The 27,280-nt window shown below is 35.7% G+C and overlaps 1 protein-coding gene across 1 annotated transcript in view; it reads left to right on the forward strand.

The window, feature by feature from the left end:
* ADAM7 (ADAM metallopeptidase domain 7) overlaps positions 1-26,984 on the forward strand; it is a 58,136-nt gene extending 31,152 nt beyond the window's left edge. The window contains exons 11-21 of the mRNA XM_008587005.1: positions 1,632-1,762; positions 3,679-3,853; positions 5,488-5,577; positions 6,603-6,798; positions 7,461-7,645; positions 14,620-14,700; positions 15,422-15,500; positions 16,458-16,563; positions 16,940-17,039; positions 24,715-24,771; positions 26,049-26,984. Of these exons, the coding sequence (XP_008585227.1) occupies positions 1,632-1,762; positions 3,679-3,853; positions 5,488-5,577; positions 6,603-6,798; positions 7,461-7,645; positions 14,620-14,700; positions 15,422-15,500; positions 16,458-16,563; positions 16,940-17,039; positions 24,715-24,771; positions 26,049-26,093 (1,245 nt within the window). The 3' untranslated portion in view covers positions 26,094-26,984. The remainder of the gene's footprint in view (positions 1-1,631; positions 1,763-3,678; positions 3,854-5,487; positions 5,578-6,602; positions 6,799-7,460; positions 7,646-14,619; positions 14,701-15,421; positions 15,501-16,457; positions 16,564-16,939; positions 17,040-24,714; positions 24,772-26,048) is intronic.
* The last annotated feature ends 296 nt before the right edge of the window (positions 26,985-27,280 follow it).

Consider the following 27,280-nt stretch of genomic DNA (forward strand, 5'->3'; position numbering starts at 1 on the left):
GGCACGACACCGAGGGTTGCGATCCTGCTACCGGTCAGTAAAAAAGACAAAAAGGAAAAAATATATATATCACTATTTATAGGAACATTAACGTATACAAAATCTCATGGCTGATTTAGCAAGTGAGGACAGTTGTTCCTGTGATAAGAAGTGTGTAAACCACTTAATATATCACAGCAACACAGCCTTGCCCTTTGTTTTCAGAAAGCATAAGCCTATGAACTTTGACTCCTCTGGTTTATCTGATCCTTTCCCAAGTCACTAATCTTCTAATAGATGCTGTCCAAATAACCCTAAGAGATTATTGAGAACATAAAGGTTTGTATTTATTTCCTTATCTCTCTGATAAATTGTTGCTGTGCCCAGCCCAGTCTTGTTAAGACCTCAAACTTAGAAGCTGGCACTTATTAAAATAACTACATAACTAATTTTTATATAGTTATTTTTATGCTTATAGCTTTGTCTATGGTAGTTCAGTAACATAAGGTTTGCATAATAGAGTCAATCTAGTTTGATCTAGGCTGTTATACTACTGTGATTATAATATTAAAACCAGTCCAGGACACATTTCAAATTTCATATAAGTAAGATGAGATCACCAGATTAGGGTTATTTTATTAGATTTCCAGTAACATGATATCCTACCCCTCTTTGGAATTTTTATTTTTATTAATTAGCGATTGAAACATGGAATACAACTATGAGCCAAGATAACAACTGATTCTGCCATGAGTTTTATATCTCTGACCTTCAGATTTTCCTGATAATAGAAATCCCTCCCTTGAAATTATATAGCATTGCTTTGCAATGTGAGACTATAAATTGAAAACAAGGACCTCACATATTTTTGTTTTTATCCCCTTTGAATATCTAGTATAGAAAAGATAACCAATAATATTTATTATATTGCATAGGACATTTATCTTAGTCCTTTCAGACCGCTGTAACAAAACACTATAAACTGGGTGGCTAATAAACATCAGAAATTTATTTCTCACAGTTCTGGCGGCTGGAAAGTCCAAGATCATGGTGTGACAGATTTGGTCTCTGATGAGAGTCTGCTTTCTGGCTCATAGTTGGCACCATTTCACAGTGTCCTCACATGGTGGAAGGGGCAGGCTTCTTTTTGAAGGGCACTAATCCCATTCATAAGGGCTTTGTCCTCATGAGGAGTCTCTCTCAGGCTTCTTTTTGAAGGGCACTAATCCCATTCATAAGGGCTTTGTCCTCATAACCTAATCACCTCCCAAACCTTGGGGTAAGGGCTTCAACATATGAATTTTGGAGGAGCACAAACACTCAAACCATTGTAACAGTAGTTAATAGTTTTTAGTTATTTGTAAGAATGAGTCTAAGTAAATTCAATGGTGACTACTACTGTGCTACAAAAAAATAATTTCAAAATGTTAGAGCTAGAGATGCTTAAAAAGTCATTTTTCTAGCCTCTTTATGTACTTAAAGAAACCAAGGTGCCCAGGAGGGAGGTAACTAAGTCTGTGACTTCTCAACTAAGTACAGTTAACTAGAAGTTAGAAACCAGGTCTCTCAACCACTAGTTTGAAGAACTAAGTACTACAGTGTGCTATCTTTTAGAAATTTGTAATGCACTCTTTCGTTTGTTTTTGCCTCAGGATCTTTTACCTGACATAAACATAGTTGCAAACAGAATGGCCCATCAGTTGGGGCATAACCTTGGGATGTGGCATGACGAGTTCCCATGCACCTGTCCACTTGGAAAATGCGTGATGGATAGTGGTGGAAGGTGAGGCTCAAACAATATAGAGAATACATTGAAATATTTGGGGAGTAGCTTTTGTGTCACGATTTAATATTGTAGGGATATGTTGTTATTTTTTGGAATTTCCTAGAAGACCTATTATAAGGAATTTCTCTTGTAAGGCTAAATCTTATCAAGTGGTAGTGTCTCTAGTGATAGGGTAAGAGAAAACCTCTAGCTCCGTCCAGGAACACTGCAAAGGTTCCATCTGGGATCACCACAATGAGCAATTGGTACCAACCTCTACCGAGGCAGTCTGGGGAGAAATAGACTCGGCATGTCTTGTTTTGTCGTCTTTGCTGTAAGATATAATTTCCTCCTTCACATCATTACTCAAATGTCATTCTCAACAAGGCCTTCCCTGGCCACCTAATCCAGCTTCTTAAATCTATCCCATTCGTACACATATCATGGCATTTGTTTTGTTTTCTCCTTAGTACTTTATCACCATCTCTATTAGTCCATTTCTATTGCTTATAACAAAGTACCTGGAACTGGGTAATTTGCAAAGAAAATGAAATTTATTACTTACAGTTTCAGAGGATGGGAAGTCCAAAGTCCAGGGAACACATCTGACGCGGGTCTTGGTGGTGGCGACAGTGACCCAGGGGTCTCACATGGCAGAAAATGGTGGAGCAGAGAGAGATTAACCTCTCACATGTTCTCCTTTTAAAGCCCTCAGAACCATGCTCCAATGACCATTATTAATCCATTCACTACAGCATTGTCCTACACTCTAATCACCTCCTTAGGGCCCCACCTTTCAATTATTGTAGTAGGATTTCCCACCCTCAACAGCTACAATGGGAATTAAGTTTCTAATATATGAACTTTGGGGGACACAATTCAATAAATCCACAGAGCCAACTACCATAATCTATGTTTTATATGTTTGGCTTATTTATTTTACTCTTCCACTAGAATATAAGCTCCATGAGGTCAGAGGGTTTTGTCTGTTTGGGTCACTGTTATATGGCCATTGTCTAACAAAGTCCCCAGCACATTTCAGGTACTTCATAAATAGTTACAGAATAAATGAACGTCCACTGTCCCCCTATACTGTAAATTACCTTGCAGCCAGCTCCTAAGTCTTATGTATCTTTGAATCACAGCAAGTACACATAATGCATTGTATATGGTAAGAAAAAGTGACTGCGGATGATGATGCTTCCACTTATTGATTAGGTGAAGTACAGTAGCTAACACACCAAAATGCAGTGGCTAGCATAGAGTAAGAACTGAGTAACTGGCATCTCATTTTACACAATTATCTACATAATTAGTAATGTTTTTTTCAGAGTCCCACCATCCCAATCTAACGTAATCAAGACTAAAAGTCCTTCTGTATTTAACTATTTTGTCAGTAATAATAAAGGAAGGTGAAGGGGAGGTGGATTTAAGTTTAGAAAGAAATATATTGTGTTCCTAAGGATACATATGACATTATTAAATAAACAGTTCATTTCAACAAATATTTATAGGGGACTACTCTGTAGCCAAGCACTGTGTTAACTAGTGGCTATTTTTTTTTTAAAAAGTTGAACATGATACAGTCCTTGCATTGGGAAGTTTGTAATTTTCAGGGATGATAAACAAGTGTATGGGTTATTTCAAGAGGGACAAATAAAGGGGACTCTGGGAGCAGCAAGGCTGGACAACCAGGCTAAACTGGCGGATTCAGGAGGGAGTCGTTGGAGAATATATAACAAGAGTATTTTCACTAAAATAACATGTTAGCTGTGTTTGGAGAAGAAATTTTCCGTAATAAAGAGCCTAGTTACTGCTCTGCTCTAATGGTGCACATTTATATCTTTTCTTTCTAAATTCTTCATAAAACTTTCATGGCTGCTATACCACTATGCATTGATTAATCTTTATCTTTTATCTCATGCCACCTCTAGCATTCCTGCAGTAAAATTCAGTAAATGCAGCCAAATCCAGTACCATCGATACTTGAGGGATTCTAAGCCAAAGTGCATGCTCAATGTTCCATTTCCTGACAAGTTCAACTATTTCCCATACTGTGGAAATAAAATGTTGGACGATGGAGAAGAATGTGATTGTGGCCCTGTGCAGGTATTTGCAACTGATGTTGTCTTTAAGTTACAAAGTTTATGCTCAGCCAGAACCTAGGCAGGGATGTAGCCATTAATCAAATCGACCATGGTGTCTCTTGTAAAGCTTTAAAACTGTGTTTGTTTGCTGTTCTCTTTCATTTGGAAGCAAGCTGTTTATGCAACCTCATTTCAAGGCTTTTTTTACCAAGTCCTAAATCATTTACAATGATCTTGCTAGAGATCAGCAGTATCACATTTGCCTGGTTTATGTATTAATTGGCTCTTCTTGTGAGGAAGATCCATCAGTGTCGTTAAATCTGTTCTCTCATGCACAGTAGGAATCTGTTCTGCAAAATCTGTCATAGTCAATCAGATTTTACTCAGGGCCTTATGAGGCTAGCCTATATCATGGTCGGACAGTTCTCATTAGGAAACTTTTTCTTAAAAGAGTGGAAACCTTTTAACCTTTCACATATTAATTTCAGTCTTGTTCTCTGGAGCATTTTTAAAAAGGCTTTGAGGCAAATTTTAAAGTAATTTTTGATCTGCTTTTCCCCAACATAGACGCTATTTCTTTCAAGAGCTCATCATACAGGTATTTGTCCTAGACCACTTAACAAGTGCATATAAATTACCAGGGGACATTGTTAAAACATGGAGTCTGATTCAGTAGGTCTGAAGTAGGACTGAGATTCTACATTCCTACCAAGCTGCCAGGTTATGCCACTGCTGGTTTGACGACCACACTTTTAGTAGCTAAGCTCTAGACACTGCACAGTTCAAAAGAGAACAGTGATTAAGATACTATTATTAGAGTGGAGGCAGTGACCTGTTCAGAGATTACAAGAACTAGTCTTTGTCTTAGATTAAATGTGATGAGCCTCTTAAGTTTGGATAATGCCCATGCACATTCTATGAAATGGTTCCACAGTTTCACTCTAACACATGAAGCACCTGACCTGAACAAACACACAATTTTCTAAGCAATTTTACTTTAAGTAGATAGGGCCTAAGTGACCATCCTGCTGCTATTTAGTGATGCATCTTTATTTTTTTTTTTTTAAAAAAAAGAAAGATCAGCCTGAAATACCTGGCATCTTGAGCAAAAGGGAAAATCAGATCTTCAGAAGTTATAGTACCTTATATTGAACTTTAGTTTAAGGAAGTGGCAGGAGCCTTCCCGAAAATGGAAGTCACCAGGAGATTATTTAGTGATGCATCTTTATTTTTTTTTTTTAAAAAAAGAAAGATCAGCCTGAAATACCTGGCATCTTGAGCAAAAGGGAAAATCAGATCTTCAGAAGTTATAGTACCTCATATTGAACTTTAGTTTAAGGAAGTGGCAGGAGCCTTCCCGAAAATGGAAGTCACCAGGAGAACAGAAAGTCACAAACTTTTGACTGTCTAATTCTGTCAATGAGAATTCATTAGCTGTGGAGTACCAAACAGCCACACAACAAGGAAACACAGTAAAAGTCCCAGACACCAGCTCCAAACAGTAATCTTTACCTAAATACCATAGCCAAGGATCATGCATTTGTATTTACAAATTTAAAACTCTGAAAGATTACACAGAAGTACAACTAGCTAATTCTTTGAACACGAACCAAAACACACATCCAGTTCTGATCTTTAAATTTTGGTTATTGCCAGGAGTGTACTAATCCTTGCTGTGATGCACACAAATGTATACTGAAGCCAGGATTTACTTGTGCAGAAGGAGAATGTTGTGAATCTTGTCAGGTAAGATCCTGTGCTCTCAGATGGTTTTGCTGTCTTCACTTTAAGTGTATAAAGGACCAAACAACTTTCTGAGCATTGGATGACCCAACACCCTAATTCTGGAATGGGGCTAGGCTTGCAAATACCTGAGATGCTCTGACTTAGGAGCATTGGATAGTGCTATGGTCTGGGGAGTGCAGAAGCTGGTTAGCAGCACTTGGTGTGTTAGGAGTAAAGTCACATGACCAACACTCTCCTTGCTCATTTGTAAATCTTTAGTTAGATTAAGTCTAACTTATTTAATCTCAGCTGGGAGGAAAATTCATATCCCAACAACAATGAGCTAAAAGGGAAAAAGATTATATTGGGATTGGAAAGTGATTGTGGCTAGTAGGTAGTAAAATATTCCTAGGCAAGATGACCAGAAATCCAAATGGCTCTGTCCAAAGGTTTATTAACACTTTGTGTTTACCCTGCTGTAAAGAAGGAAAGAAAAGAAAGCATGCCTTGAACATCTTCAAATCCAGTAGAACCCAGCACAATTAAATAGATATTGAATGGCTAAATAAGTGACTATCTCAATGCAGTTCTCTCCAGCAATAAGAGCCAGGGTATTTTTCCAGGTCATATGGAGGGTTCTGATATTTTGAGAATGTAGATTCCTCATTTTAGGCAGGGGCTTCCAGTTTTGTTTGTTTGTTGTCAGGGGGGAGTGCTGGGAGAACAGAGATGCGTGTACTGGAGCAAGTGATAAAGAAAAAACAAAATAAATGAGAACACATGACCGTTTCTTCATTTTATCTCCATTCCAACTCTACCTAAGGCTGTTCTAATTCCAAATTTTAAAATCACCATCTTCTTATTCCTAAATTACATAAAATCCAAGCTATTTACAGATGATAGTAATAGTAGAATAAAGAAGGCAGTTATAATTCATCTTTAAAGCCTTTTTTAGACAAATTAAATGGGTCTGCTTTCTGCCTACTTACTGAACCCTACCTAATTAAATGTGTCCAAGATTCGGTCTCTTTGTTTTTACTTAACAGTTGAAAAAAGCAGGGTCCATATGCAGACCAGCAGAAGATGAATGTGATTTTCCTGAAGTGTGTACTGGCCACTCTTCTGGATGTCCTAAGGACCAATTCCAAGTCAATGGATCTCCTTGCAAGAACTCAGAAGGCTACTGTTTCATGGGAAAATGTCCCACCCGGAGTGTTCAGTGCTCTGAATTGTTTGATGATGGTGAGAGACAATCATAGTGAATGATTTATTGATAAAAATAATAGCCTTCATTTCTCTGTTATTGTCCTATAGGAATGAGCCAAAATTTTAGGTTTGTTACCGACATTCTGTAGGGCTTTTTATATGCCACAAAACAAAATTTATGCTAAAAACAACAACCTCAGAAACCTACGGTTGAGTTCAAATTTGCTCATAAATACACTAGGTGAGAATAGACAGTCACTTAACTTCCATTCCTTTCAATTGCTGCTTAATCTGTAAAATGGGGTTATAATAATGGTATCCTCACAGGTCTATTGTCAGAATCAACTGACATGCTCTATGCAAGAAAGAATAAGAAGGGATTCTTGGTGTCCTGATTAAAGTTATGCCAATTCAAATGACTAATGAGAAATATTCTTCCATGAACTTGAGCTAATGTTTATTTGTGAGAATCATAGAGATATCAAAAAGAAATGTGATCATTTTACATTCTTCACCTACTCATCTCAATTCGCGGGGTCAGGACTTTGCTATCCAATGGTTTTCCTCTGCGTCTCCTGGCCCCTTTAACCTGTCAACAAACCTGTGTCTAGAGAAAAGTGACCAGGATGCTGCCAGCTTATTCTCTTAAGCTCTATTTCTGGTTGTAAGTTTGAGAATATTCTTCCTTTCCTTCAGAGATGTACGATGTGGAAAGATATACTGTATTGGAGGACAACGCTCATCTCTCCTTGGGGAAGACAAGACCTATTACCTTAAGAATTCACAGCAGAATGTCACTATCAAATGCAAAACCATTTTTTTACACCACAATTCTGAAGATATTGGCTTAGTTGCTTCTGGAACAAAATGTGGAGATGGAATGGTAAGACGAAATCCCTTTGCTTTATTGAAACTTCTTCGTTCAGCTGTTTTAAAATGTCACTGGATCTTATAATTGGTTCCAGAGGGATCTATATATATAAAAAAGCAGGAAAAAATTGGCATCTTTGTTTTCTAATTGAGGAGCAGAGGAGTAATAACACTGTAATTAATATTCATTTTGCCTAATTTTAGTTATTCCAAATATATAATTACTTTATAAATGAGCTTAACAAGTATCTTAACAGTAGACATGTAATGAAATTATAGACACAATAATTTTCTAACTAATGTGACTATAAAGTAGTCATACATTCTTCATTTATTTTTGTTTATTCAACCATATTTACTGGCCATGTGCTATGGTGCCAATGACTATCCTAGACACAGATGATTTAAAGATGAGTGTACTTGAGAATTTCACACATTAACTAAACAGATCATTGCAATTTGACAACAGTACTCTTGCAGTGCTGTGACCAGTGTGCTTTTGGAATCTAAAAGAAGGGGCTTACTTTGCTCATAGAAGGTTATCACTTGATAACCAACAATTTTAACACACAGAAAATGGGGAAAGACTTTTCAGAAATACCTACACAATGTGAAAAGGCACAAAGCATATGGCATCTTCAGATAACCAACAATTTCAGAGTGTCTTCAGCTTTGGGTAAAATGGCAAAAGATGAAGCTGAACGGATAGTATAAGGCCATATTAGAGAGGGTTTATCATACCAAGATGAAAATGTTAGAATGTATACTATAAACAATAGCCAGCTAATCTAGCATATATGAGAAACATACAGTACCTTACCAAAAAGTCAGCTTTTGCAATCAAGTAGTTTCTCTCCATATAATATGTCTTCTACCTCTCTCTCTGCACCACCACCTGCAGATATTACAGTGGCATTTCTATAGCATAATAGAAAAATAAATTGGATAATAGAAATTCAGAATGTAAAAAAATAATAATTAGAACTTAATGATTTACTTTAGATTTGCATTTCAAGTCCATACATTGAACTATATTGTTCCCCATTAAAATGACTAAATGAATATTGAAATGGAGAGAAATCTATATTTGTGAAAATTAAAGTAAATTTAATTTTCTAGAAAATTCAAGGATGTTCATCAAGGTAGAGTGTATGCAGCATCAGGCTGAAGAAAATACCAAACAATTTGCTATTCACTTAAGATACAGAAAATCAACCTAAGGTATGAAGTCAAAGTCTGGCATTCCCTTCATTAAGAGTGGCAGGGACTGAAGAAAGAGGCTGATAGGGAAGCAGTTGTTAAGGAATACATGTCAGTCTTACAAATGTGCCATGACCATGTACCACCACACGGAGTGCCTCTTCCTCCCAAGAACGTTTACAGCAGAGGCACCAATCAGTGGTGCCAGCTCTTCAGCCAATTCCTAATGAGAGAATTCGTGCACAGCAAATGCAAGTCTTTGCTGATATCACAATGACACTAGTCATCTGCATTGGGATACATGACCATGTACCACCACACGGAGTGCCTCTTCCTCCCAAGAAGGTTTACAGCAGAGGCACCAATCAGTGGTGCCAGCTCTTCAGCCAATTCCTAATGAGAGAATTTGTGCACAGCAAATGCAAGTCTTTGCTGATATCACAATGACACTAGTCATCTGCATTGGGATACTGTTTTTAGATATAGTGAACTTAATATGCATAAAAACTTTTTTCTTTGTCTAAGTATTTATTTTTCCTGGATACATTTTAATTTGGCACAGAATGATAGGGCAAATATATTGCATTGCCACTAAGTGCCTTTTTCCTTAGTTATGCTATGGTACTAACAGCATAGAGAGGGAAAGATAGAGAAAAGGAAATAAAAGTGAAGAATAGGGAAGACAAGGAAAGGGTAGAAGAGTGAAGAAGGAAGAAGGGGGCAGGAGAGGAGAGGAGGGGAGAAGAAAATTAGATCATCTTCTTACATGGAAGAATTGTTGCAAAACCGTCTGTGATTCTCCCTTTATTAAACATATGAAAAAAGCAAAATCAAAGTAACACGCATCTCAATATTTCCCTTTAGTTGAACCTGAAATACTTGAAGAGTTATCTACATGGGTTTTAAAACAATCTTCCCAGGGCACAATCATGTGTACATAAAATTCATTCTATGAGAACAGACAAAGAGAAGAAATAGCAAGAGACATGGAAGAATTCAACAGTGTGAACAAAGGAAACCAACCTGAGAAATCATAGGCAATAGTCCCCTAGGAAACAGATATACATTAAAAAAGAGGAAAGTCATCCAGAAAAAGTGACGTTTTTTAAAAGATGCTATTTGTAAGAGAATTTTAGTGTAAATTAAACAGAAGATACAGAGATTTCTCATATCCCCATTGCATGCACAGCCTCTGCCATTATCAACACCCCCCACCAAAGTGGTGCATTTGTTACAAATGACGAATCTACATAACACGTTACCACCACTCAAAATCTGTAGTTTTTCATTAGGGTTCACTCTTGGTGTTGAACGTTCTATGGGTTTGGACAAATTTATAAGAACATGTATCCACCAATATAGTATACGGTCGTTCCTCTGTGTTCTGTGTATTCATCCCACCGTCTCTCCAAGCCCATGATAACCACTGATCTTTTTATCCTTTCCATAGTTTGCCCTTTCCATGATGCCACACAATTGAAATCATATAGGACTTAGCCCCATTCTGACTGGCTTCGCTTACTTAGTAATATGCATTTAAGTTTGCTTCATGGCTTGATAGCTCATTTCTTTTCAGTACTGACCAATACTGCACTGTCTGAATGCACCACAGTTTATTCATTCACCCACCTACTGATGGACATTCTGATTGCCCCTAAATTTTGGCATCTCTAAACAAAAGTGCTATAAACATTCATGCACAGGCCCTTGTGTGAACACTAGTCTTCAACTTCCCTGAGCAAATTGAAGAGTGCAACTGCTGGATTGTATGGCAAGAGCATGTTCAGTCTTGTAAGAAACCATCAAATTGTCTTCCTAAGTGGCTGCACGACTCTGCGTTCCCACTAGCAGTGAACGAGAGCCTGCATTGTTCTGCATCCTCACCAGCATTTGGTGTCATCCGTATTCTGAACTTTGGTTATTCTAATAGGTGTGTAGTAGTATTTGAAACATTTTTAGGGAAGATTTTAATAATGGATTTACTTTTAAAATACATATAGGGACTTCTGGTTCCAGATGAGATGGAGTAGACACTTCTCCTTCTGCTAAACACAGTTAAAACAAGGGACATTATATATTTAAAAAGCATAAGACCTTGCTAGGTTGGGAGAAGAAAGATGAGCTAGAGACCTTGAGACCTGAGGAAGCACAGGAGAGTAGGTTCTCTGGGTTTTCTTTTTGCCTTCTCTATATGCCAGATTGAGTGCTAGATAAGCCTACACCTTGGAAACACTAGTTGGAACAAACAAAAAAAGCACCAAGAAAATCTCACTCTCTCTAGCCAAGGAACCAGGAAAGAAGTGAGCTAACAAGATAGAAAATATTTTGGAAATAATAACCCTACTCCAGACAAACACCAGAGAGAAAAATACTGCAGTCTTACCGCAGCCACATCGGCAAAGATCAAGGGAAAAGCCTAGACCTCCATCCTGTTTCAACTATAACAGATGCTCCTCCCCTCCATGCTGGGTTTTAGAAGGAGCTTAGTGGGGTGTCAAGACTTTTTATCACAGTTCAGTGGTAATGAATCCTCCCATCCCCACTGTGTCATGAAGGCCATATAAAGAACCTGGATTTTCACTTCATCTGGCACGAATAAGGCATGGTTTTAGAGAAGGCCTGCTAAGACAATCATTTGAATAAGATCCAGTATCTCATAGTACCTTAAATATCCAGGATACAAAGGAATATCATTCCTTATACAAAGAACCAGGAAAATCTCAATGTAAATGATAAAATACCATCTCCAGATGCAACAATAAGATGACACATATGTTGGAATTCTGACAAGGAATTTAAAGTAGCCATTATAAAAATGCTTCACTGAGCAATTATGCACACACTTGAAACAAATGGAAAAAAATAAATAAAAAGAAAGAGCATCTTGGCAAAGAAATAGAAAGTCTGTCAAGATGTATAAAATATAAATAAGAACCAAATGAAAAGTTTAGAACCGAAAAATACAATAATAAAAATTAAAAATCCAATGGATGGACTTAACAGCACAATGGAGGGAAAAGAAGAAAGAATCAGTGAACTAAAAGTGTTTGGGAGCAACTAATGTAACTAGTAAGCTATCTTCTTCCAGAAATATTAAGAAAAATGTAATAGAAATGTAACTAAGATAAGTGAGATGTTTTAATATGCATACATCTTTTGAATTGCACATTTTTCTCTTGAAGATTATAATAAAAATAACATGACTGTGAAAAAAATGAACTTGAAAACAATAAAAATAGAAATTATCTAATCTGAACAGAAGAAATAAAAAAAAAAGAGCCTTAGAGAGAGAAGTTGAGTGAATGTCAGACAGAATAAATCCTCTGAAATTGAAAAACTAAAGACAAAGGAAAAAGTATTGAGAGCAACAAGAGAGAAAACACATCTTACCTATAGGGGAAAACAATTTGATGAATAATGCACATCATAAACCAAGGAAGTCAGAAGGAAGTGCTGCAAAATTCTTTAAATGATGACAGTCCGGGCCGAGCCCGTGGCACACTCGGGAGAGTGCAGCGCTCCCGCCGTGGGTTCGGATCCTATATAGGGATGACTGGTGCACTCACAGTGCTCACTGGCTGAGCGCAGTGCGGCGGGTCTCAAAAAGGACAAAAAAAAAAAGTGATGACAGTCCACCAGGGCAGATATATTGCCATTTCAAATAAAGGGTGGAAATCTTACCTCTCTTTAAGTCCCTTTATCTTCCCCATTTATAATACAATTATTTTAAGTATTTCCTCTAGGTACATTGAGAACCATATTATAGTTTTTACTTCAACAATCAAACATAATTCAGAAAACTCCAGTGGAGAATGATAGCCTATTGTTTGTACCCATATTTTTACTTTCCCATTGTTTCTTTCTACTTCTTGGTGTTCAAAGATTCCTTCCTTTATCAAGTAAAAGTTAAATTCGGGGGTAAGATTTAAAAAAATACTTAATCTCTACAAAATGGTGTAATTTGAGATCAAGAAGCATTGCTTTCAAAGTACAAAATATAATGATTGCTGGTTTATATGTAATTTGGACAATAAACCATAGAATGGATTTTACCAAAAAAATAAGTAAATTAGGAGCTGAGCTTCATAACACAGGTGGACAAGATAAAGTAATTTAAAAATAAAAGAAAATAAATAAAAGCAGGAAATACAATCCTAAGAAATACCATACAGATTTAATAGGAATCCTAGATAAAACAGAAGAGATGAAAATACAATTAGAAAAATAATAATAATAAATTTTGCTGATCTGAGGAATGTATAAAATAAAAAATTCATTTAGTACCAGGAGAAATTCATTGGAAGAAATGAGCATTTATGCTTACTCTCATGCCAGGAATGTCAAGAGTAAAGAAAATGTGCTACAAACACAAAGGAGGACGGGTCATTATTTTTCTACAGGAAAAATGGTCAGGTTAGCATCATATTTCTTTGCAACAAGAAGTACCAGAAGATAATGAAGCAACATCTACAGAGCTTTGAGGAACACAAATATCAGGACCCTAAAACCATACATACAGCCAAGTTATTATTCAGACAGTAAAGCAAGAGAGTGATACCCTCACACACATTGTGACTAAGAAAATATGCAGTAATATATAGACCACATTTATTTTCTGAAAAGAAAAATAGTCAAGAAAAATAGTCAACTGGGAAATTAATTTAAATTATGAAGTCAAAATGAGAAGATAGGCTTTTAAATAAATGGTTGCAAGCAACCAAATCTATAAAACTTTTGAGTAAATTTGAGTTATTTATGCTTAGTGTTTTTATTATAAGACTGCTAATAATATCTTGAATAGTGAATAATAATAATTTTCAGAAATCTAAAATCTCAGTTTACTCAAATAATTAACTTGAAGTGAAAGGAAGAGGAAAGAAGTAAAAATATGATAAATATCTTACCTCATACAAAGAGAAGTTAATGCTGACTTTTTCTTGAAAATGATAGAATTGCATAGGTTCAAATATTCTAATTTAAATGAAATCAATATTTAGAAAATATCATATATAACTTTCAAAATAGAAAAAAGTAATTGATGAATAAAGGGATAAATATAGCAAAATGTAAGGTGAAATGTCAAATATTAAAAATAATATAATAAGATGAAAGAAGTGGAATTAAACATATTATTTATCACAATACCTATGAATGAATTAAAATCTCCTGATTTAAAATTTAAATATTATCCTTGTATTGGTGGCAAAAAAATTAATGTTCAGTTATAAGTAAAAGTAAAAATAACAGTTAAAAATTAAATAAATGGGCAAAGATAAACCAGGCAAAAACCAAAAACAACAATATTTTGGTGATAAAATTTACCAAGAAAATGAACATTTAAAACAAAGGTATTCAGCATAAATAAAAAGATTAATTGATATCAATAAAATACCCAACCAGCAATTAATTGTGGTATAATAAGCATAGATCATTATATAAAATCAAAAGGAAAACTTGATAGAAACAGAAGAAATTGTTGGAATTATAATAATAGAATTTGTATTGGTTAACATTCAAATAATTAATAAGGACATAAATATTTAATAATTAATGAGTTTGTATACAACAATGTTTGCATGTACCGTTCCTTCATTAAATATTTATAGAGAATTTCCCTGTCCACCGAAGACACTAGAACTGGAATATCACAACAGGAAAGAATCGCCTAAGTTGTAATTAAATCACATAAATTAGAATGTATTATACCTTTCACATGCAATTACATGAAATTACAATTTCACATACCTTGTAAGTCATTCTAACTCATGTTGGTTAATTCATTTCTAGGTGTGCAGCAATGGTGAATGTGTAAATGTTGAACAGGTCTACAATTCAACCAATTGCCCCTTTCATTGTGAGGAAAATGCTGTAAGATTCTACTGCTTTTAAATTAACATTTTACTAGCCATTTATTTACATAGGACTTTATTTCTGAGCCTGTGTGTGCATGTATATGTATGCATATTTGTATTTATGCTGACTTTCAAATCAAATATGTATTTGGAATCCATTTATTTCAAGTGTTATCAATAAAACCGATCTAAAGAGCCAAACTAGACATTATTGCACGTAGATGTTGCCATAATTACAAGTAGATGTTTTATTATTGGACCAGTAGTCTAGAAATCCAGTAATTTATGTACATATAAAACTTAAACCTGAACTTAAACTTCGATCTCTCACATCTCTTACAGTGACAAGTCTGTGTTCATAACTATTACACAGTTTTCTCTGATGAATTAAACATTGTCATTGTGCCACCATTTATTTCCCATGTCAATATGATATGTCCAACTCTAATAGGGCCTGTTCATTTAAGGACATGGATTCTTTCTAAATAGGTAAATCATGCTGTCTTGTTCATATGTCCTTCAATTTGTCGGTATCATTCTCTTCTTCAAAGGTGGTTGCTTCTTGTATTTTGTTTGCTTATTTTTGTTCATCCTTGATTTTGTAGGTAGTTTAGTTAATCAATAAAAAGTGTGTGTGTGCGTGTGTGTGTGCATTTGATGTCATGCTAATAGTAAGCTAAGTGAGGTACCAAGCTTATGTCAGTCATTTGATAACATGTGATTGACTGCTCTTCCAGGTGCATGGCCATGAACTCGAGTGCCAGTGTGAAGAAGTACAGGCACCTGTACACTGGGAAGAACCCATAAATGTTACCAGTGAGCATCCTAGAATATAATATCTTATAAATATCAAAAGCCTATCCAGTGAGAATGTTTTGGGGTTTTTTTTTCTTATTTTCAACATATGCTACATAATTGTTGTGTTTCTGTATGGATTTGTCTGGTCTTTTTATTATTTTGCATGTAAATGTTACCAGTGAGCATCCTAGAATATAATATCTTATAAATATCAAAAGCCTATCCAGTGAGAATGTTTTGGCGTTTTTTTTTTCTTATTTTCAGCATATGCTACATAATTGTTGTGTTTCTGTATGGATTTGTCTGGTCTTTTTATTATTTTGCATGTCTGGCTACCCAAACTGAATTTACTACAACTGCCTTTTAAAATTAATAGATCTTCTGCTGTTCAAATTTGGCTTAGGTCTTCTGAGAACCCACAATACAAGACCTTTTCTATAGTCAGTTAGTTAATGACAACCAAAACATTTCCTGTATAGAGGAATCTTTGGTGAAATGTCAATTGCTAATACAAATGATAATTTGTATAATGTTTTGGTAAATTTGGCTTAGGTCTTCTGAGAACCCACAATACAAGACCTTTTCTATAGTCAGTTAGTTAATGACAACCAAAACATTTCCTGTGTAGAGGAATCTTTGGTGAAATGTCAATTGCTAATACAAATGATAATTTGTATAATGTTTTGGCTTTTTACTTTATGTGGAAATAATTGCAGAAAGAGTAATTATATTCCTTTAGGAAGGAAGAAGCAAGGTTGTAACAGCTGCATTCGATATTAGTATTCTACTGTCCTAAAATTGATGCCCTGGCTAATAACCATGTATTTTAATGTTGCAGATGTTGTCATCTTGGTTGTTGTGTTTGTCCTGGTTGTTACTGGTGTTGGAGCTGTCACATTTTTAATTCGAGATATTAGTATTCTACTGTCCTAAAATTGATGCCCTGGCTAATAACCATGTATTTTAATGTTGCAGATGTTGTTATCTTGGTTGTTGTGTTTGTCCTGGTTGTTACTGGTGTTGGAGCTGTCACATTTTTAATTCGTTACCAAAAATGTATTAAGTTGAAGCAAGTTCAGAGGTATGTCTGCATTTTCTGTATGTTGAAGGGGACCACTACTTAGAATATCTAAGCTTTGTGGCCACAGAGGATAATCGAGGGGGAAAAAATATAATCCTCTTACTGAAGACCAGGTAAGAAAGTAGTAAATTAAGCTTTTACATACTAGCCCATATCCAAATGCTTATCCCAATGGTTCCCACACTTTTCTTCACATTAAAATCACCTAGAGATCTTTCAAAACAATACTGATATTGGTGTTCCCCCAAGACATTGTGACTTAATTGTTATAGGATGCAACATGAGTATCAGTATTTTAAAAATGTTGTAGATGATTTTATTTTAACTACAGGCTTGTCTTATAGCTTGTGTCAGTGTTCAATTTTCTTCTCTACAGCCTGCCTAGAGATACACTGGGAGTGGAGAATAAAGGATACTTTGGTGATGAGCAGCAGACAAGGACAGAGCCAATCTTGCCAGATATTAATCCCCTGGATGTAAGAAACATTCATTTGCAATACTTAATTAATTGATAAATAAGTCGTGTGTGTGTGTGTTTAAAGTGGAATTATCCCTAAGCTAAGTGAGATGGGAGGTGCAGAGAAGTAATTTAACACGGTTCCACACAAATGAAGCTCTCAATCTACATGTGAGGAAGGGAAAAGAGAGCAGGACTGAAACAAACATGGAACAATAACAAAGACACTATTTCAGAGTAGAATATATTGGATTAAAAAATACTAATTTGCACACTATTGGAAAAACTTACAAACATAAACCATATTCCGGACCATAAAACAACTCTTAATAAACTTAGAAGAATTGGAGTCCTACAAAATATGTTCTCAAAATAAAATTCTATTAGAAATTAATAACAGAAAAATATTGGAAAAAATTCTCCAACTGGAAATTAGTTAACAAATTCTAAAGAGCCCATGTTTCAAAGGAAAATCAAACTAAATGAATGAATTTTAAACACAGCATATCAAAATATGAGGAAAGCAGTGAAATTAGTAATTAGAGGAAAATGTACAGCACTAGATGTGTATCTTAGAAAAGAAGAGAGTTTTCAGATCAATGACCTCAGCTTTTATTTTAAGAAACTAGAAATAATAAAGCAAATTAAACCCAGTATATACAGAGAACAGGAAAAAACATCAGATTGGTAGCCAATAAAACAAAGAAAAGAAAATAACAAAGATGATCAATGAAACCAAAAGCTATATTTTGAGAAGATTAATAAACATTATTAACTTCCAATCAGAATGATCAGAAAAAATACGACAAGAAAAATTATCAATATCAGGAATCATAAAGATGACATTATTGGAGATTCTATATGTATTAAATTGATAAATAGAAAATATTAGAAAAAATTATTTCAATATATTTGATAGTGTAATGAAAGGGAAACTTTTAAAAAGATACAAATTACTAAAGCTTACTCATGAAGAGGTAGATAACCTGAATAGCTCTACATCTCATTGAAAAATTTAATTTGTAGTAAACCTTTCCACAAAGAAAGCACTAAACCCATATGGCTTCACTAGTGAATTAGACTAAGAATTTCATGAAGAAATAACACCAATTCTGCATAAACTTTCCCAGAAAATTGGAGACAAGAAATATTCCCCAACTCATTTTATGAGGTCAATATTTCTCTGATAACTACCTACACAAATTCTTACAAGAAAAGACAAACTACTAGTGAATACTTTTAATAAATATAGATGCATGGATTATTATTCAATTTTAGACAATTGAATCTCATAATATGGAGAAAAGGATAATGCATTATGACCAAATGTGGTTTATCCCTGAAATTCAAGGCATATTTAACATTCAAAAATTAATTAAACTAATTATCTGTATTATTAATGAAAGAATAATATCATATGATCATCTCAATTGGTGCAGGAAAATTGTATGAAAAAAACCTAGTATCTATCCCTAACTTAAGAATGTAAGGGAATTTCTGGAACCTGATAAAAGTCACCTGCCCAGAAAATCGACAGCTAACATTGTATTTATGTGAATAATACTGAATACTTTTCTTGTATATCAGGAACAAGGCAATGATGCCCACTCCTATCACTTTATTTAGCATTGGACTTGAGATTGCAGCCACTGCCAAATGGCAAAAAAGAAAAAAAGAAATTCCTACTTGGAAAGGGAAAATTAAATTCTTCTGATTCACAGAAGAAACAATAATATATAGGAAAATTCTATGGAATCCATAAAAAAGTAAATTTAATAATATTTCTGGATATAAGATCAGTATATAAAGGTCTATTGTATTTCCGTATACTAGCAATGAACAATGCAGAAAAAATGAAACACTTAGGGAGGGATAAATCTGACAAAAGATGTAAAAGACCTATGCATTAAGAACTACAAAACATTAACTAGAAAAATTAAAGAAAACCAAAATAAGTGGAGTAAAATACATGTTCATGGGTCAGGAAACTCACTGTTGTTGGGTTGTCAATTCTCCCCACATTGATCTACAGGTTCAAAACAATCCCAATCAATATATCAGCAGGATATTTTTGTAAAACTAATAAATGAGTTTAACAAAAGTGTAGGATACAAGATTAATAAACAAAAATTATTTCTATTCTACCTACTAACAACAAACAATGTGGAAATAAAATTAAAAATATAATTGAAATAGCACCAAAAATGTGAAATGCTAGAGATAATTCTGAAAAAAATATTAACCAGAATTGTATATGAAAAATGTCAATGGGCCGGCCCGGTGGCGCACTGCTACAGTGCACCGCTTGGGGAGCGCGGCGGCGCTCCCGCCGAGGGTTCGGATCCCACATACGGACTGGTTCCCGTTCACTGGCTGAGCGAGGTGCGGGAGCAACACCGAGGGTTGCGATCCCGTTGCCGGTCCCGGTCCGGTACGGGCGTGACACTGAGGGTTGCGATCCGTTGCCGGTCACGAAAAAAGACAAAAAGGAAAAAAAAAAAAATGGCAAACATTACTGAGAAAAATTTTTAAAAACCTAAACAAATGGAGGTTTATATCTTGTTGAATCAGAAAAATCCGTATCATTTACATATAAACTTTTACCAAATTGGCCAATAAATTCAAAACAATCCTAATTGAAAGCTAAGCACACTTTTTAAAATACGAATTAATATGTTGACTCTAAAATTCATAAGGAAATGCAAATTATCCATAATGGCCAAAACTATTTTGAAAAAGCAGAATATAGTTAGGTACTTACACTACTTGACCTTGAGATATTATAAAGCTAAATAATCAAGACCAGGTGGTACTGGCATAAATATAGACAAGTTGATTAATGAAACAGAATACAAAATTAAGAAATAGACCCATATATTACATGGTCAATGGGTTTTTTATGCAGGTGCAAAGGCAATTCAATGGAGAAAGAACAGGTTTTTCACAAATGATGCAAAAACAACTGGATATCCATATGGAGAAAGATGTAAGAACATTAAAGATGAACATTCCTCAACCCATAGACAAAATTAATTCAAACTGCAACTTAGCTATATATGAGTATATACACACATACTCTTATACACATATGTATGTTACATTTTTCCCCTCTAAAAATAAAAATTTTAAATGTATAAGACTAAACTATAGTGTTTAGAAATAAACATTTGGGGATAAAACTCCAAAGACACATAAGGAAGTCATTATTTTAATTCAGGAAATTGGCTAATTTGTGGGGAGAAAGTAGGTGGTGATCATGATGGGATTTGAAATGGCAAAATTTTATTTCTCAAGCAAGGTGGTGATTTCAAGGGTGTTTACCTTAAATAGTTAATTAAGTCATGCATTTGCTGTGTGTGTTGAATCTGTATTTTATTTTCCCATAAAAGGATTTAAAATAAATAAAGGACAACAATTATAATTGTTGAGGATGCAGACAGTGGAAACTGTCACGTGAATCTGAGAACTTAAATAGTACAATCAATGGGAGGAATTAGTATTATGTGCTACGAGAGGTCACACATATACCCTGTAACCCAGCAATTCTTCTCACATGAATACACCCAACAAAAATGTGTGCATGTGTACATTGGAAAACATCTGCAGTAATGTTCCAACAGCATTGTTCGCAAAAGCTGAAAAGTGAAAACATTCCAAATATCCATAAACTGAAAAAGGCATGAACAAATTTCTATATATTCATACAATGGACCACTACAGACAAAGGTTAACAGTTGAACTACTCACATCTACAATGATGTGGATAAATCTCACCAGCATACCATTAAGCAGAAGAAATCAAATCCAAAAACAAACTGTAAGATTATAGATTATATCAAATTCAAAAACTGGCAAAGATAATCTGTGGTATTAGAAGTCTGTGTAGCGGTTAACACAGGAAGGGAGGAGGATGTTCAGAGAAGGTGACAAAGTTTGGTTTTTGATCCAGGAGGTGGTTGGTTACATAGATGTGGTCATTTGTGAAAATTCATCTACTCTACACTTAGCATTTGTGCATTTTTGTGTGTGTATATTTTACACTAAGGTAAACAATTTGTTAAAATAACGATCTTAGCAATATATGAAGATCTAAGAAAAAAGCTGAGAATCCTGCAGAAGTCCCTGCAGATAGTGGCTCGCTAAGGGACTGTAAGAAAAACTATGATTCCCAACGTATTCAGCTCACTGAAAAGACTGAGTAAAGATTAATAAGCTACAAAGGCACTCCCTTTAAAAAAGAATAACTGATGAGGAAAGCAGCATTCTTGATAAGATTATATCCATGAAGCAGTGGAACTGCCCACTAGGACCTATGTCTTACAGGAGGGACCACAAGGCTCAAGTGCCAGTGAAAACATAATGACACCAGTATTTTAAAATTAGGTTTTTTTTATTGTTGGAGATGGTCAGGCTACACAGTTCCACAGGTTTTGAATGCTTTGCCCCAACTCTACACACCCTGTAGCCCTGTGTTTTTTACAACATTGCAGAACATGCCCCAACTCTACCCCCAGGAACACATATATGAAATTTTAGTAGAAATGCCTCTATGAACTTCACTGGAATATTATGGATGGATAGTTAATCTTTCACTGGTTATATGATAGTTTGTTATTATTTTTGTCCATTTGTACTTTTCATTATGCCAATAGTAACCCCAAGATGGTAAGAACCAGTATTACTTGTGCACTCTAATGGACAGAAAATACTGTGTGATAATTTTTTAAGCTTACACTGACATTTTCTGGTATGAAACCACATGACACTAATATAAATATCATATATGAGAGTACTCCAAAAAGTTTGTGGAAAAATAGATTCAAAAGATAATAGAATCTTTCCATGAATTTTTTGAAGACCCCTCCTAGTTGCCTTGAAGTTTAAATGAGGAATTGTATGCAAATGTACTCAGCACAGTGTTTGATATACATCTATCACTTAATGTGTTAATTATCTACTGTGCCTCTTGAACAGGTTGCAGTTACTTTCCCAACTATGTTTTCCTTACATTAATATGTGAAACAGGTGCATTTGCAGAGCAGGCAGTCAGGTGAAGGTGGCCTGAGCATGTGAAAGTGATAGTCATACAGGCCAACCAGTGGTTCAGATTGAGCCTGGGAAATATTTATAATGTTTCTAGATTGTAAGCCCTCAAGGACTTCTGGCTTTTTGGTTAAATGAGGGGAACCTTAGAAAAGGGGCTTAAGGGCCGGCCCGGTGGCGCACTGGATAGGTGCGCCGCTTGGGAAGCGCGGCGGCGCTCCCGCCCGAGGGATCGGATCCCACATACAGACCGGTTCCCGCTCAATGGCTGAGCGAGGCGCGGGAGCAACACCGAGGGTTGCAATCCCGTTGCCGGTTGCCGGTCCCCAGTCCGGTACGGGGGCAACACTGAGGGTTGTGATCCGTTGCCGGACACGGAAAAAGACAAAAAGACAAAAAAAAAAGGGGGGGGCTTAATAAATATTTATTGAATATATGAACAAATTTAATTTGCTACTGATGCCATTAAACACCATGATATATTATAACACAGATTGTATAGCAGAGTTTGGGCCTTCAAATCTCACGTGTGAGGTTTTTGTATTATTTGGTATAAAATTATATGAGTAATAATATGAGTAAGCTGATGATTGTTTGACATATTAGTTACCCATCAATGGCCAGTCCTCAACAGAATTGTGGTTTAGAGAAGGTCTATCTTTGAAATCCTTTCCTTGATACATTAATAATGCTTGGTTTTTGTCCCTTCTGGAACTCAGTGCCTCTCCCAGGTCCGGCCTCCACTGGATCATGCTTTCTAGTTGTATTAATGTCTACTGGGGAGTTAACAGAAAACAGTTTAAAGAGGGTAACCTCAGTCAGGTATATCGATATTTTAATAGGGAGTTCTGAAGCTTCTCAAAGACCTTCAAGTCCAAAGGAATGAAGCTGGTTGTGGAATTTGAGGCTTTCAGACAATTAGACATATTAAGATTAGAAGGCTAACAGACCTGTGTTGTGATACTCATATCACAATGTGTAAAGAGATGCTCTCTTCTGCTCTGTAAGTTTGCCTGGTCCTTACATGGATTCATCTGTTGCAAGACAACAATCTAGGGAAGAATACTGTTTCCATTTCTTTTAATATTTGTACATTTACTGAAAATATATTTCAGAAATCGCTGGAAAATTTATTCTGTGAGCTTGAGAACTAGTCATACTTGCTTGAATACTAATCACAGATTAATAGTATCTCTTTTCACTGGCAGAGAACAGCAGAATCCTTGGAGAGCATTCCAACCAGTTTTTCAAGTCCCCACTACATAACGCTGGTATGTCCCCTGTCCTTTCTTTTGGCTGTGGTAATCTGTGTCCATTTCAAGAATAACTTTGATGGCATTGAACCATTCATTGGTTCCTTGGAGAGGCCCAATAAACAATATAACCTAGATCTTTGATTTGAAGTAGACAAAAGATAATCTGGCATGGAGACTTCTTAGCAGGGTGGGCATGAGGGCGAGGGGCATGCAGTGAGCAATGCAAGTCTTGGGGCAGACCCTGTCTTTGTCTAAAATGTAGGCATTTTGTTCATCATGAATTCTTGGAAATTAATTTCAATTTTTTAAACTGACGCATTAACATTATTTATTGTGATTACTGAGTTGGTCTTTGTGCCTTAAATTCTGTTCCTGAGATAACAGCCTGCTTTCTTCACCCTAGTCCTGGCCCAGGTACTGGGGTAAAAACGCTGTGATGGTTTTCAATGAGGCCTTGACCTTTATTAACTGAGGGCCCCTCAGTTAATCAAGGTGGTATAATCCCTGCACTAATATTTATGAGAGAGAAACAAATTAGCCAAATTAGTGCACACGTATATTAGAGACTGAGTCAAAATAAGAGAATCGTTATAGAATCACTAGAAATCACTCAAATTGCTAGAGTCTCTATATCTGCATCCTCAAGGTCACACAGTAGAACATTTCTTACTCAGAACTGGGCATTGAAACGGCAAGATTCTCAACTCCATATTTTTAAAATCAGCAATCCTCATTCAGCTTTCATTACAAATGACTAAAAGGCTGTGATTAGAGTAATTTTCAGTCTGTGGTTCCAGAGAATCCTTGGATCAGAACTGGGCATTGAAACGGCAAGATTCTCAACTCCATATTTTTAAAATCAGCAATCCTCATTCAGCTTTCATTACGAATGACTAAAAGGCTGTGATTAGAGTAATTTTCAGTCTGTGGTTCCAGAGAATCCTTGGATCACACAAAAGGATCTCAGAATGTGCCAGACTTTAGGGGTGGAGCTATATGAGAAATCTCCACATTCCCCTTTTAACCAGTGCAGTCCTTTTTTCAAAAATCTATTTTATCATGATTCCAATAGAGATAGTGTCTGAATGTTCTTTCAGCTCTAATGCTTACAAGGTGTTTGATAATCTCTTACCTAATATATTCTAGGAAATATTCACAAGTTTCACAAGGAATTGTGGTTTCTGAAAAATCTTCACTTAACCAGAACTCTCACCCCCATACCCCATCCCATAACAATTTACAAACTGTCTTACATTTTTCATGGAGCAAGAAAAGGTGGTCTGTATGTGTGCGTATGTGCTCATGTGTATGCGTGCACACATTTTGTGTGTGTGTGTGTGTGTGTGTGTGTGTATCTGGTGTGGCTCCTGATACAACAACATTTATTTGTTACAGAAATCTGCAAGCAAAGAGCTAAGAGGAATGACAGATCCCAATCAAAGTGCCACGGTGGTAGGTTCCCATAGCCGGTTGTCCTCCCCTATCGTACTTTTCAATTGCTGACATCTTTTTGTGTTCTTTACTCATTGATTGACTGGGGACATCCTCTGTATTTATCAGAAGAATAGACTGGTTAAAATTGTTTTCACTGATATGCTAAAATTTCTAACAGGTAATTCTGCCAAACAAGTTTAGTTTAAGAGTTTTAAACCTGATGAAAGGAGCAAGCAGGAATTCAGCAATATCAGTCTTGATATATTTTAGAAATAATGAAAACAATAAACACTTATCTCTCAGACTGTTGTTGGCCAGAGTACACATACCCATGGGTTCTCTTGAAGTACATTAAAGTGGTGAACTAATGGGTACGAAATTATGCTATCAGGACTGGCCAGTTTGCTCAGTTGGTTACAGTAGAATGCAGTGTTGGTAACACTAAGGTCAAAGGTTCCAATCCCCATACAGGACAGCCACCAAAAGAAAAAAAATATCAAAAACCATGCTATCTACTCTAAGGAAATCACTGTACAGTATATGTATGTATCAAAGCACACTGTACCCCACAAACAAGTATTTTGAATAAAAAATATGAATAATTTAAAAAGGAGGTAACAGTGTGGGTAGTCACAGAAAAGGAACAGTTTTCTTCCTGATTGCCTTACCAAAGTTTTCACTTACCAAATTAATAAATGACTGTATGTGGAGTTGATTTCACATTGGGATTACTAGGCCCATATTGAAAAATTTATCAAAAAACTGTGATGCTGTCAAAGGGAGATAAAATGAGTATTGCTCGGCTCTATTCCTGAGTTTTTGCTTTCATGTCTTCATCCGTTCATTTTTGCTGAATTTCTACAATGTACCAGATACTGGGTTAGTATGAATCTTTCCTCCTCAGAACGATTGTGTACGAAATCCTGTCCAACAGGGACATTGCCCCCACTGGGACAGACAATCAGGACATTTTCTAATGATCCTTCCACTCCAGAAGGACACACCTGGTTAGAATTGTCCCGTAGAGAGTGGAGAACAGAGACGCTGTTTACTGCAAGTAAACCATTTGGAGTTCTGTAATGGAAAACAACATTATTTTCTTTTTTTCACAATAGGCCTGTACATTTTATAACTGATAATTAGCTATGGCTAAGGAGATCTAGAAAAGTGTGAATACATGTAGAACAACAGAATCTAGAAAGCTTATTCTCATTAGTAGAGATAAATGAGTAACAAATACATGTTTATAGAGTTTATAGAAAATAACTTATTTTTAGCCATCTGTTTCAATTTAGAGCTTGAAGTTGGATATCCAAAATGGCTGTGCAAGACTGGGCTGAAGATTCTGGATGCAAGAGCTTCACAACCCTCTCTAGACATGTGCTACACAAATTTCTGGAACTTTTTCAGTTGCTCTGTATCCAGACAGAAAATGTTTAAGAGAAACAACTTCTTCCTGTTAATATTTACCTGTAGAACTCACAACCTGGAGCATAGAACTGCTCTAGAAAATAATTTCTCATGGATTTTCAAACGTTCTTTTGCTTAATATAAAAATAAACAGTCTCCTTACTCTGGTATTTTCCTACAAAAATGTTAATCTAGCTATTTTTAAAAGAGTCAAAACTTTGAGGAAGATGACTTCTAACCCTAAGTCTAAGAAGCAAAACATTGCTTGTAAAAGGTTCCTTCTTTGAGGGGAAAAAAATACTTACTTTAATTTGAATATGACATTATTACCACTAATTCTGGTTCAAATGAAATTTTTTCCTACAGAAATGCCATGGAAGGAGGTGCAGGGTGGTATCGATTCCACCAATTAGTTAAATTGTCTTTAAAATCATGATGGTAGCACAGGACGAACACAAAAGGCAATTCTAAATTCCAAGGGTTGCCTTTCTAGAATTCTGACAGAGAAGTCGGAGATTTACAAGAATTTCAGAATAGTCATTGCAACTGAGAAGACTTGCTCATAACTCCCATGAAGGGATTTTGAGGTCCTTGTAACACACGGATCCGAGCGTTCAGTGTGCAGTGTCTCTGCTGTCTCAGCCCCTCCCTGTCAGTTTGTCGTGGTGTGTGGTGTTGTCCTGGGAATGATTTCAGCTGTTTCTTACACCCATGCCTCTCCAGGTGTTCTCCTGTGTTCTCTGTTTTCTTTTGGGGAGCTGCTAAAGCTATCTGTAATTATTTTTTCCATTTACTGAAATAAAGTTTTCAAGTACTGAATGCAAATTTTCTGATTCAATGAAACAAAGGCTGCAAAGGAAGGAAGAAAGCCTGTTGTCCTTGGTGATGTTTTGGTTGCTATGCTGATTTTTTATCTCTTGAAGGAGAAAGAGAGATCAGCAGAGAGTGGCAGTGACTCAGCACTCTCTCCACCTCATCGGCTTCCCATGCGGTGCTTCTAATCAAAACTGTCACTTTAGGAAAGAATACTGATAAAGTGTACTTAAAGCAAAACATTAATTTAAATATTTTCTGTAAATTTGTGGATGAAAAGAAACTGTATATTTGATGTATGCTA

Source organism: Galeopterus variegatus, unplaced genomic scaffold (genome assembly GCF_000696425.1).
Source record: "Galeopterus variegatus unplaced genomic scaffold, G_variegatus-3.0.2 Scaffold4211, whole genome shotgun sequence".
Taxonomy (NCBI): domain Eukaryota; kingdom Metazoa; phylum Chordata; class Mammalia; order Dermoptera; family Cynocephalidae; genus Galeopterus; species Galeopterus variegatus.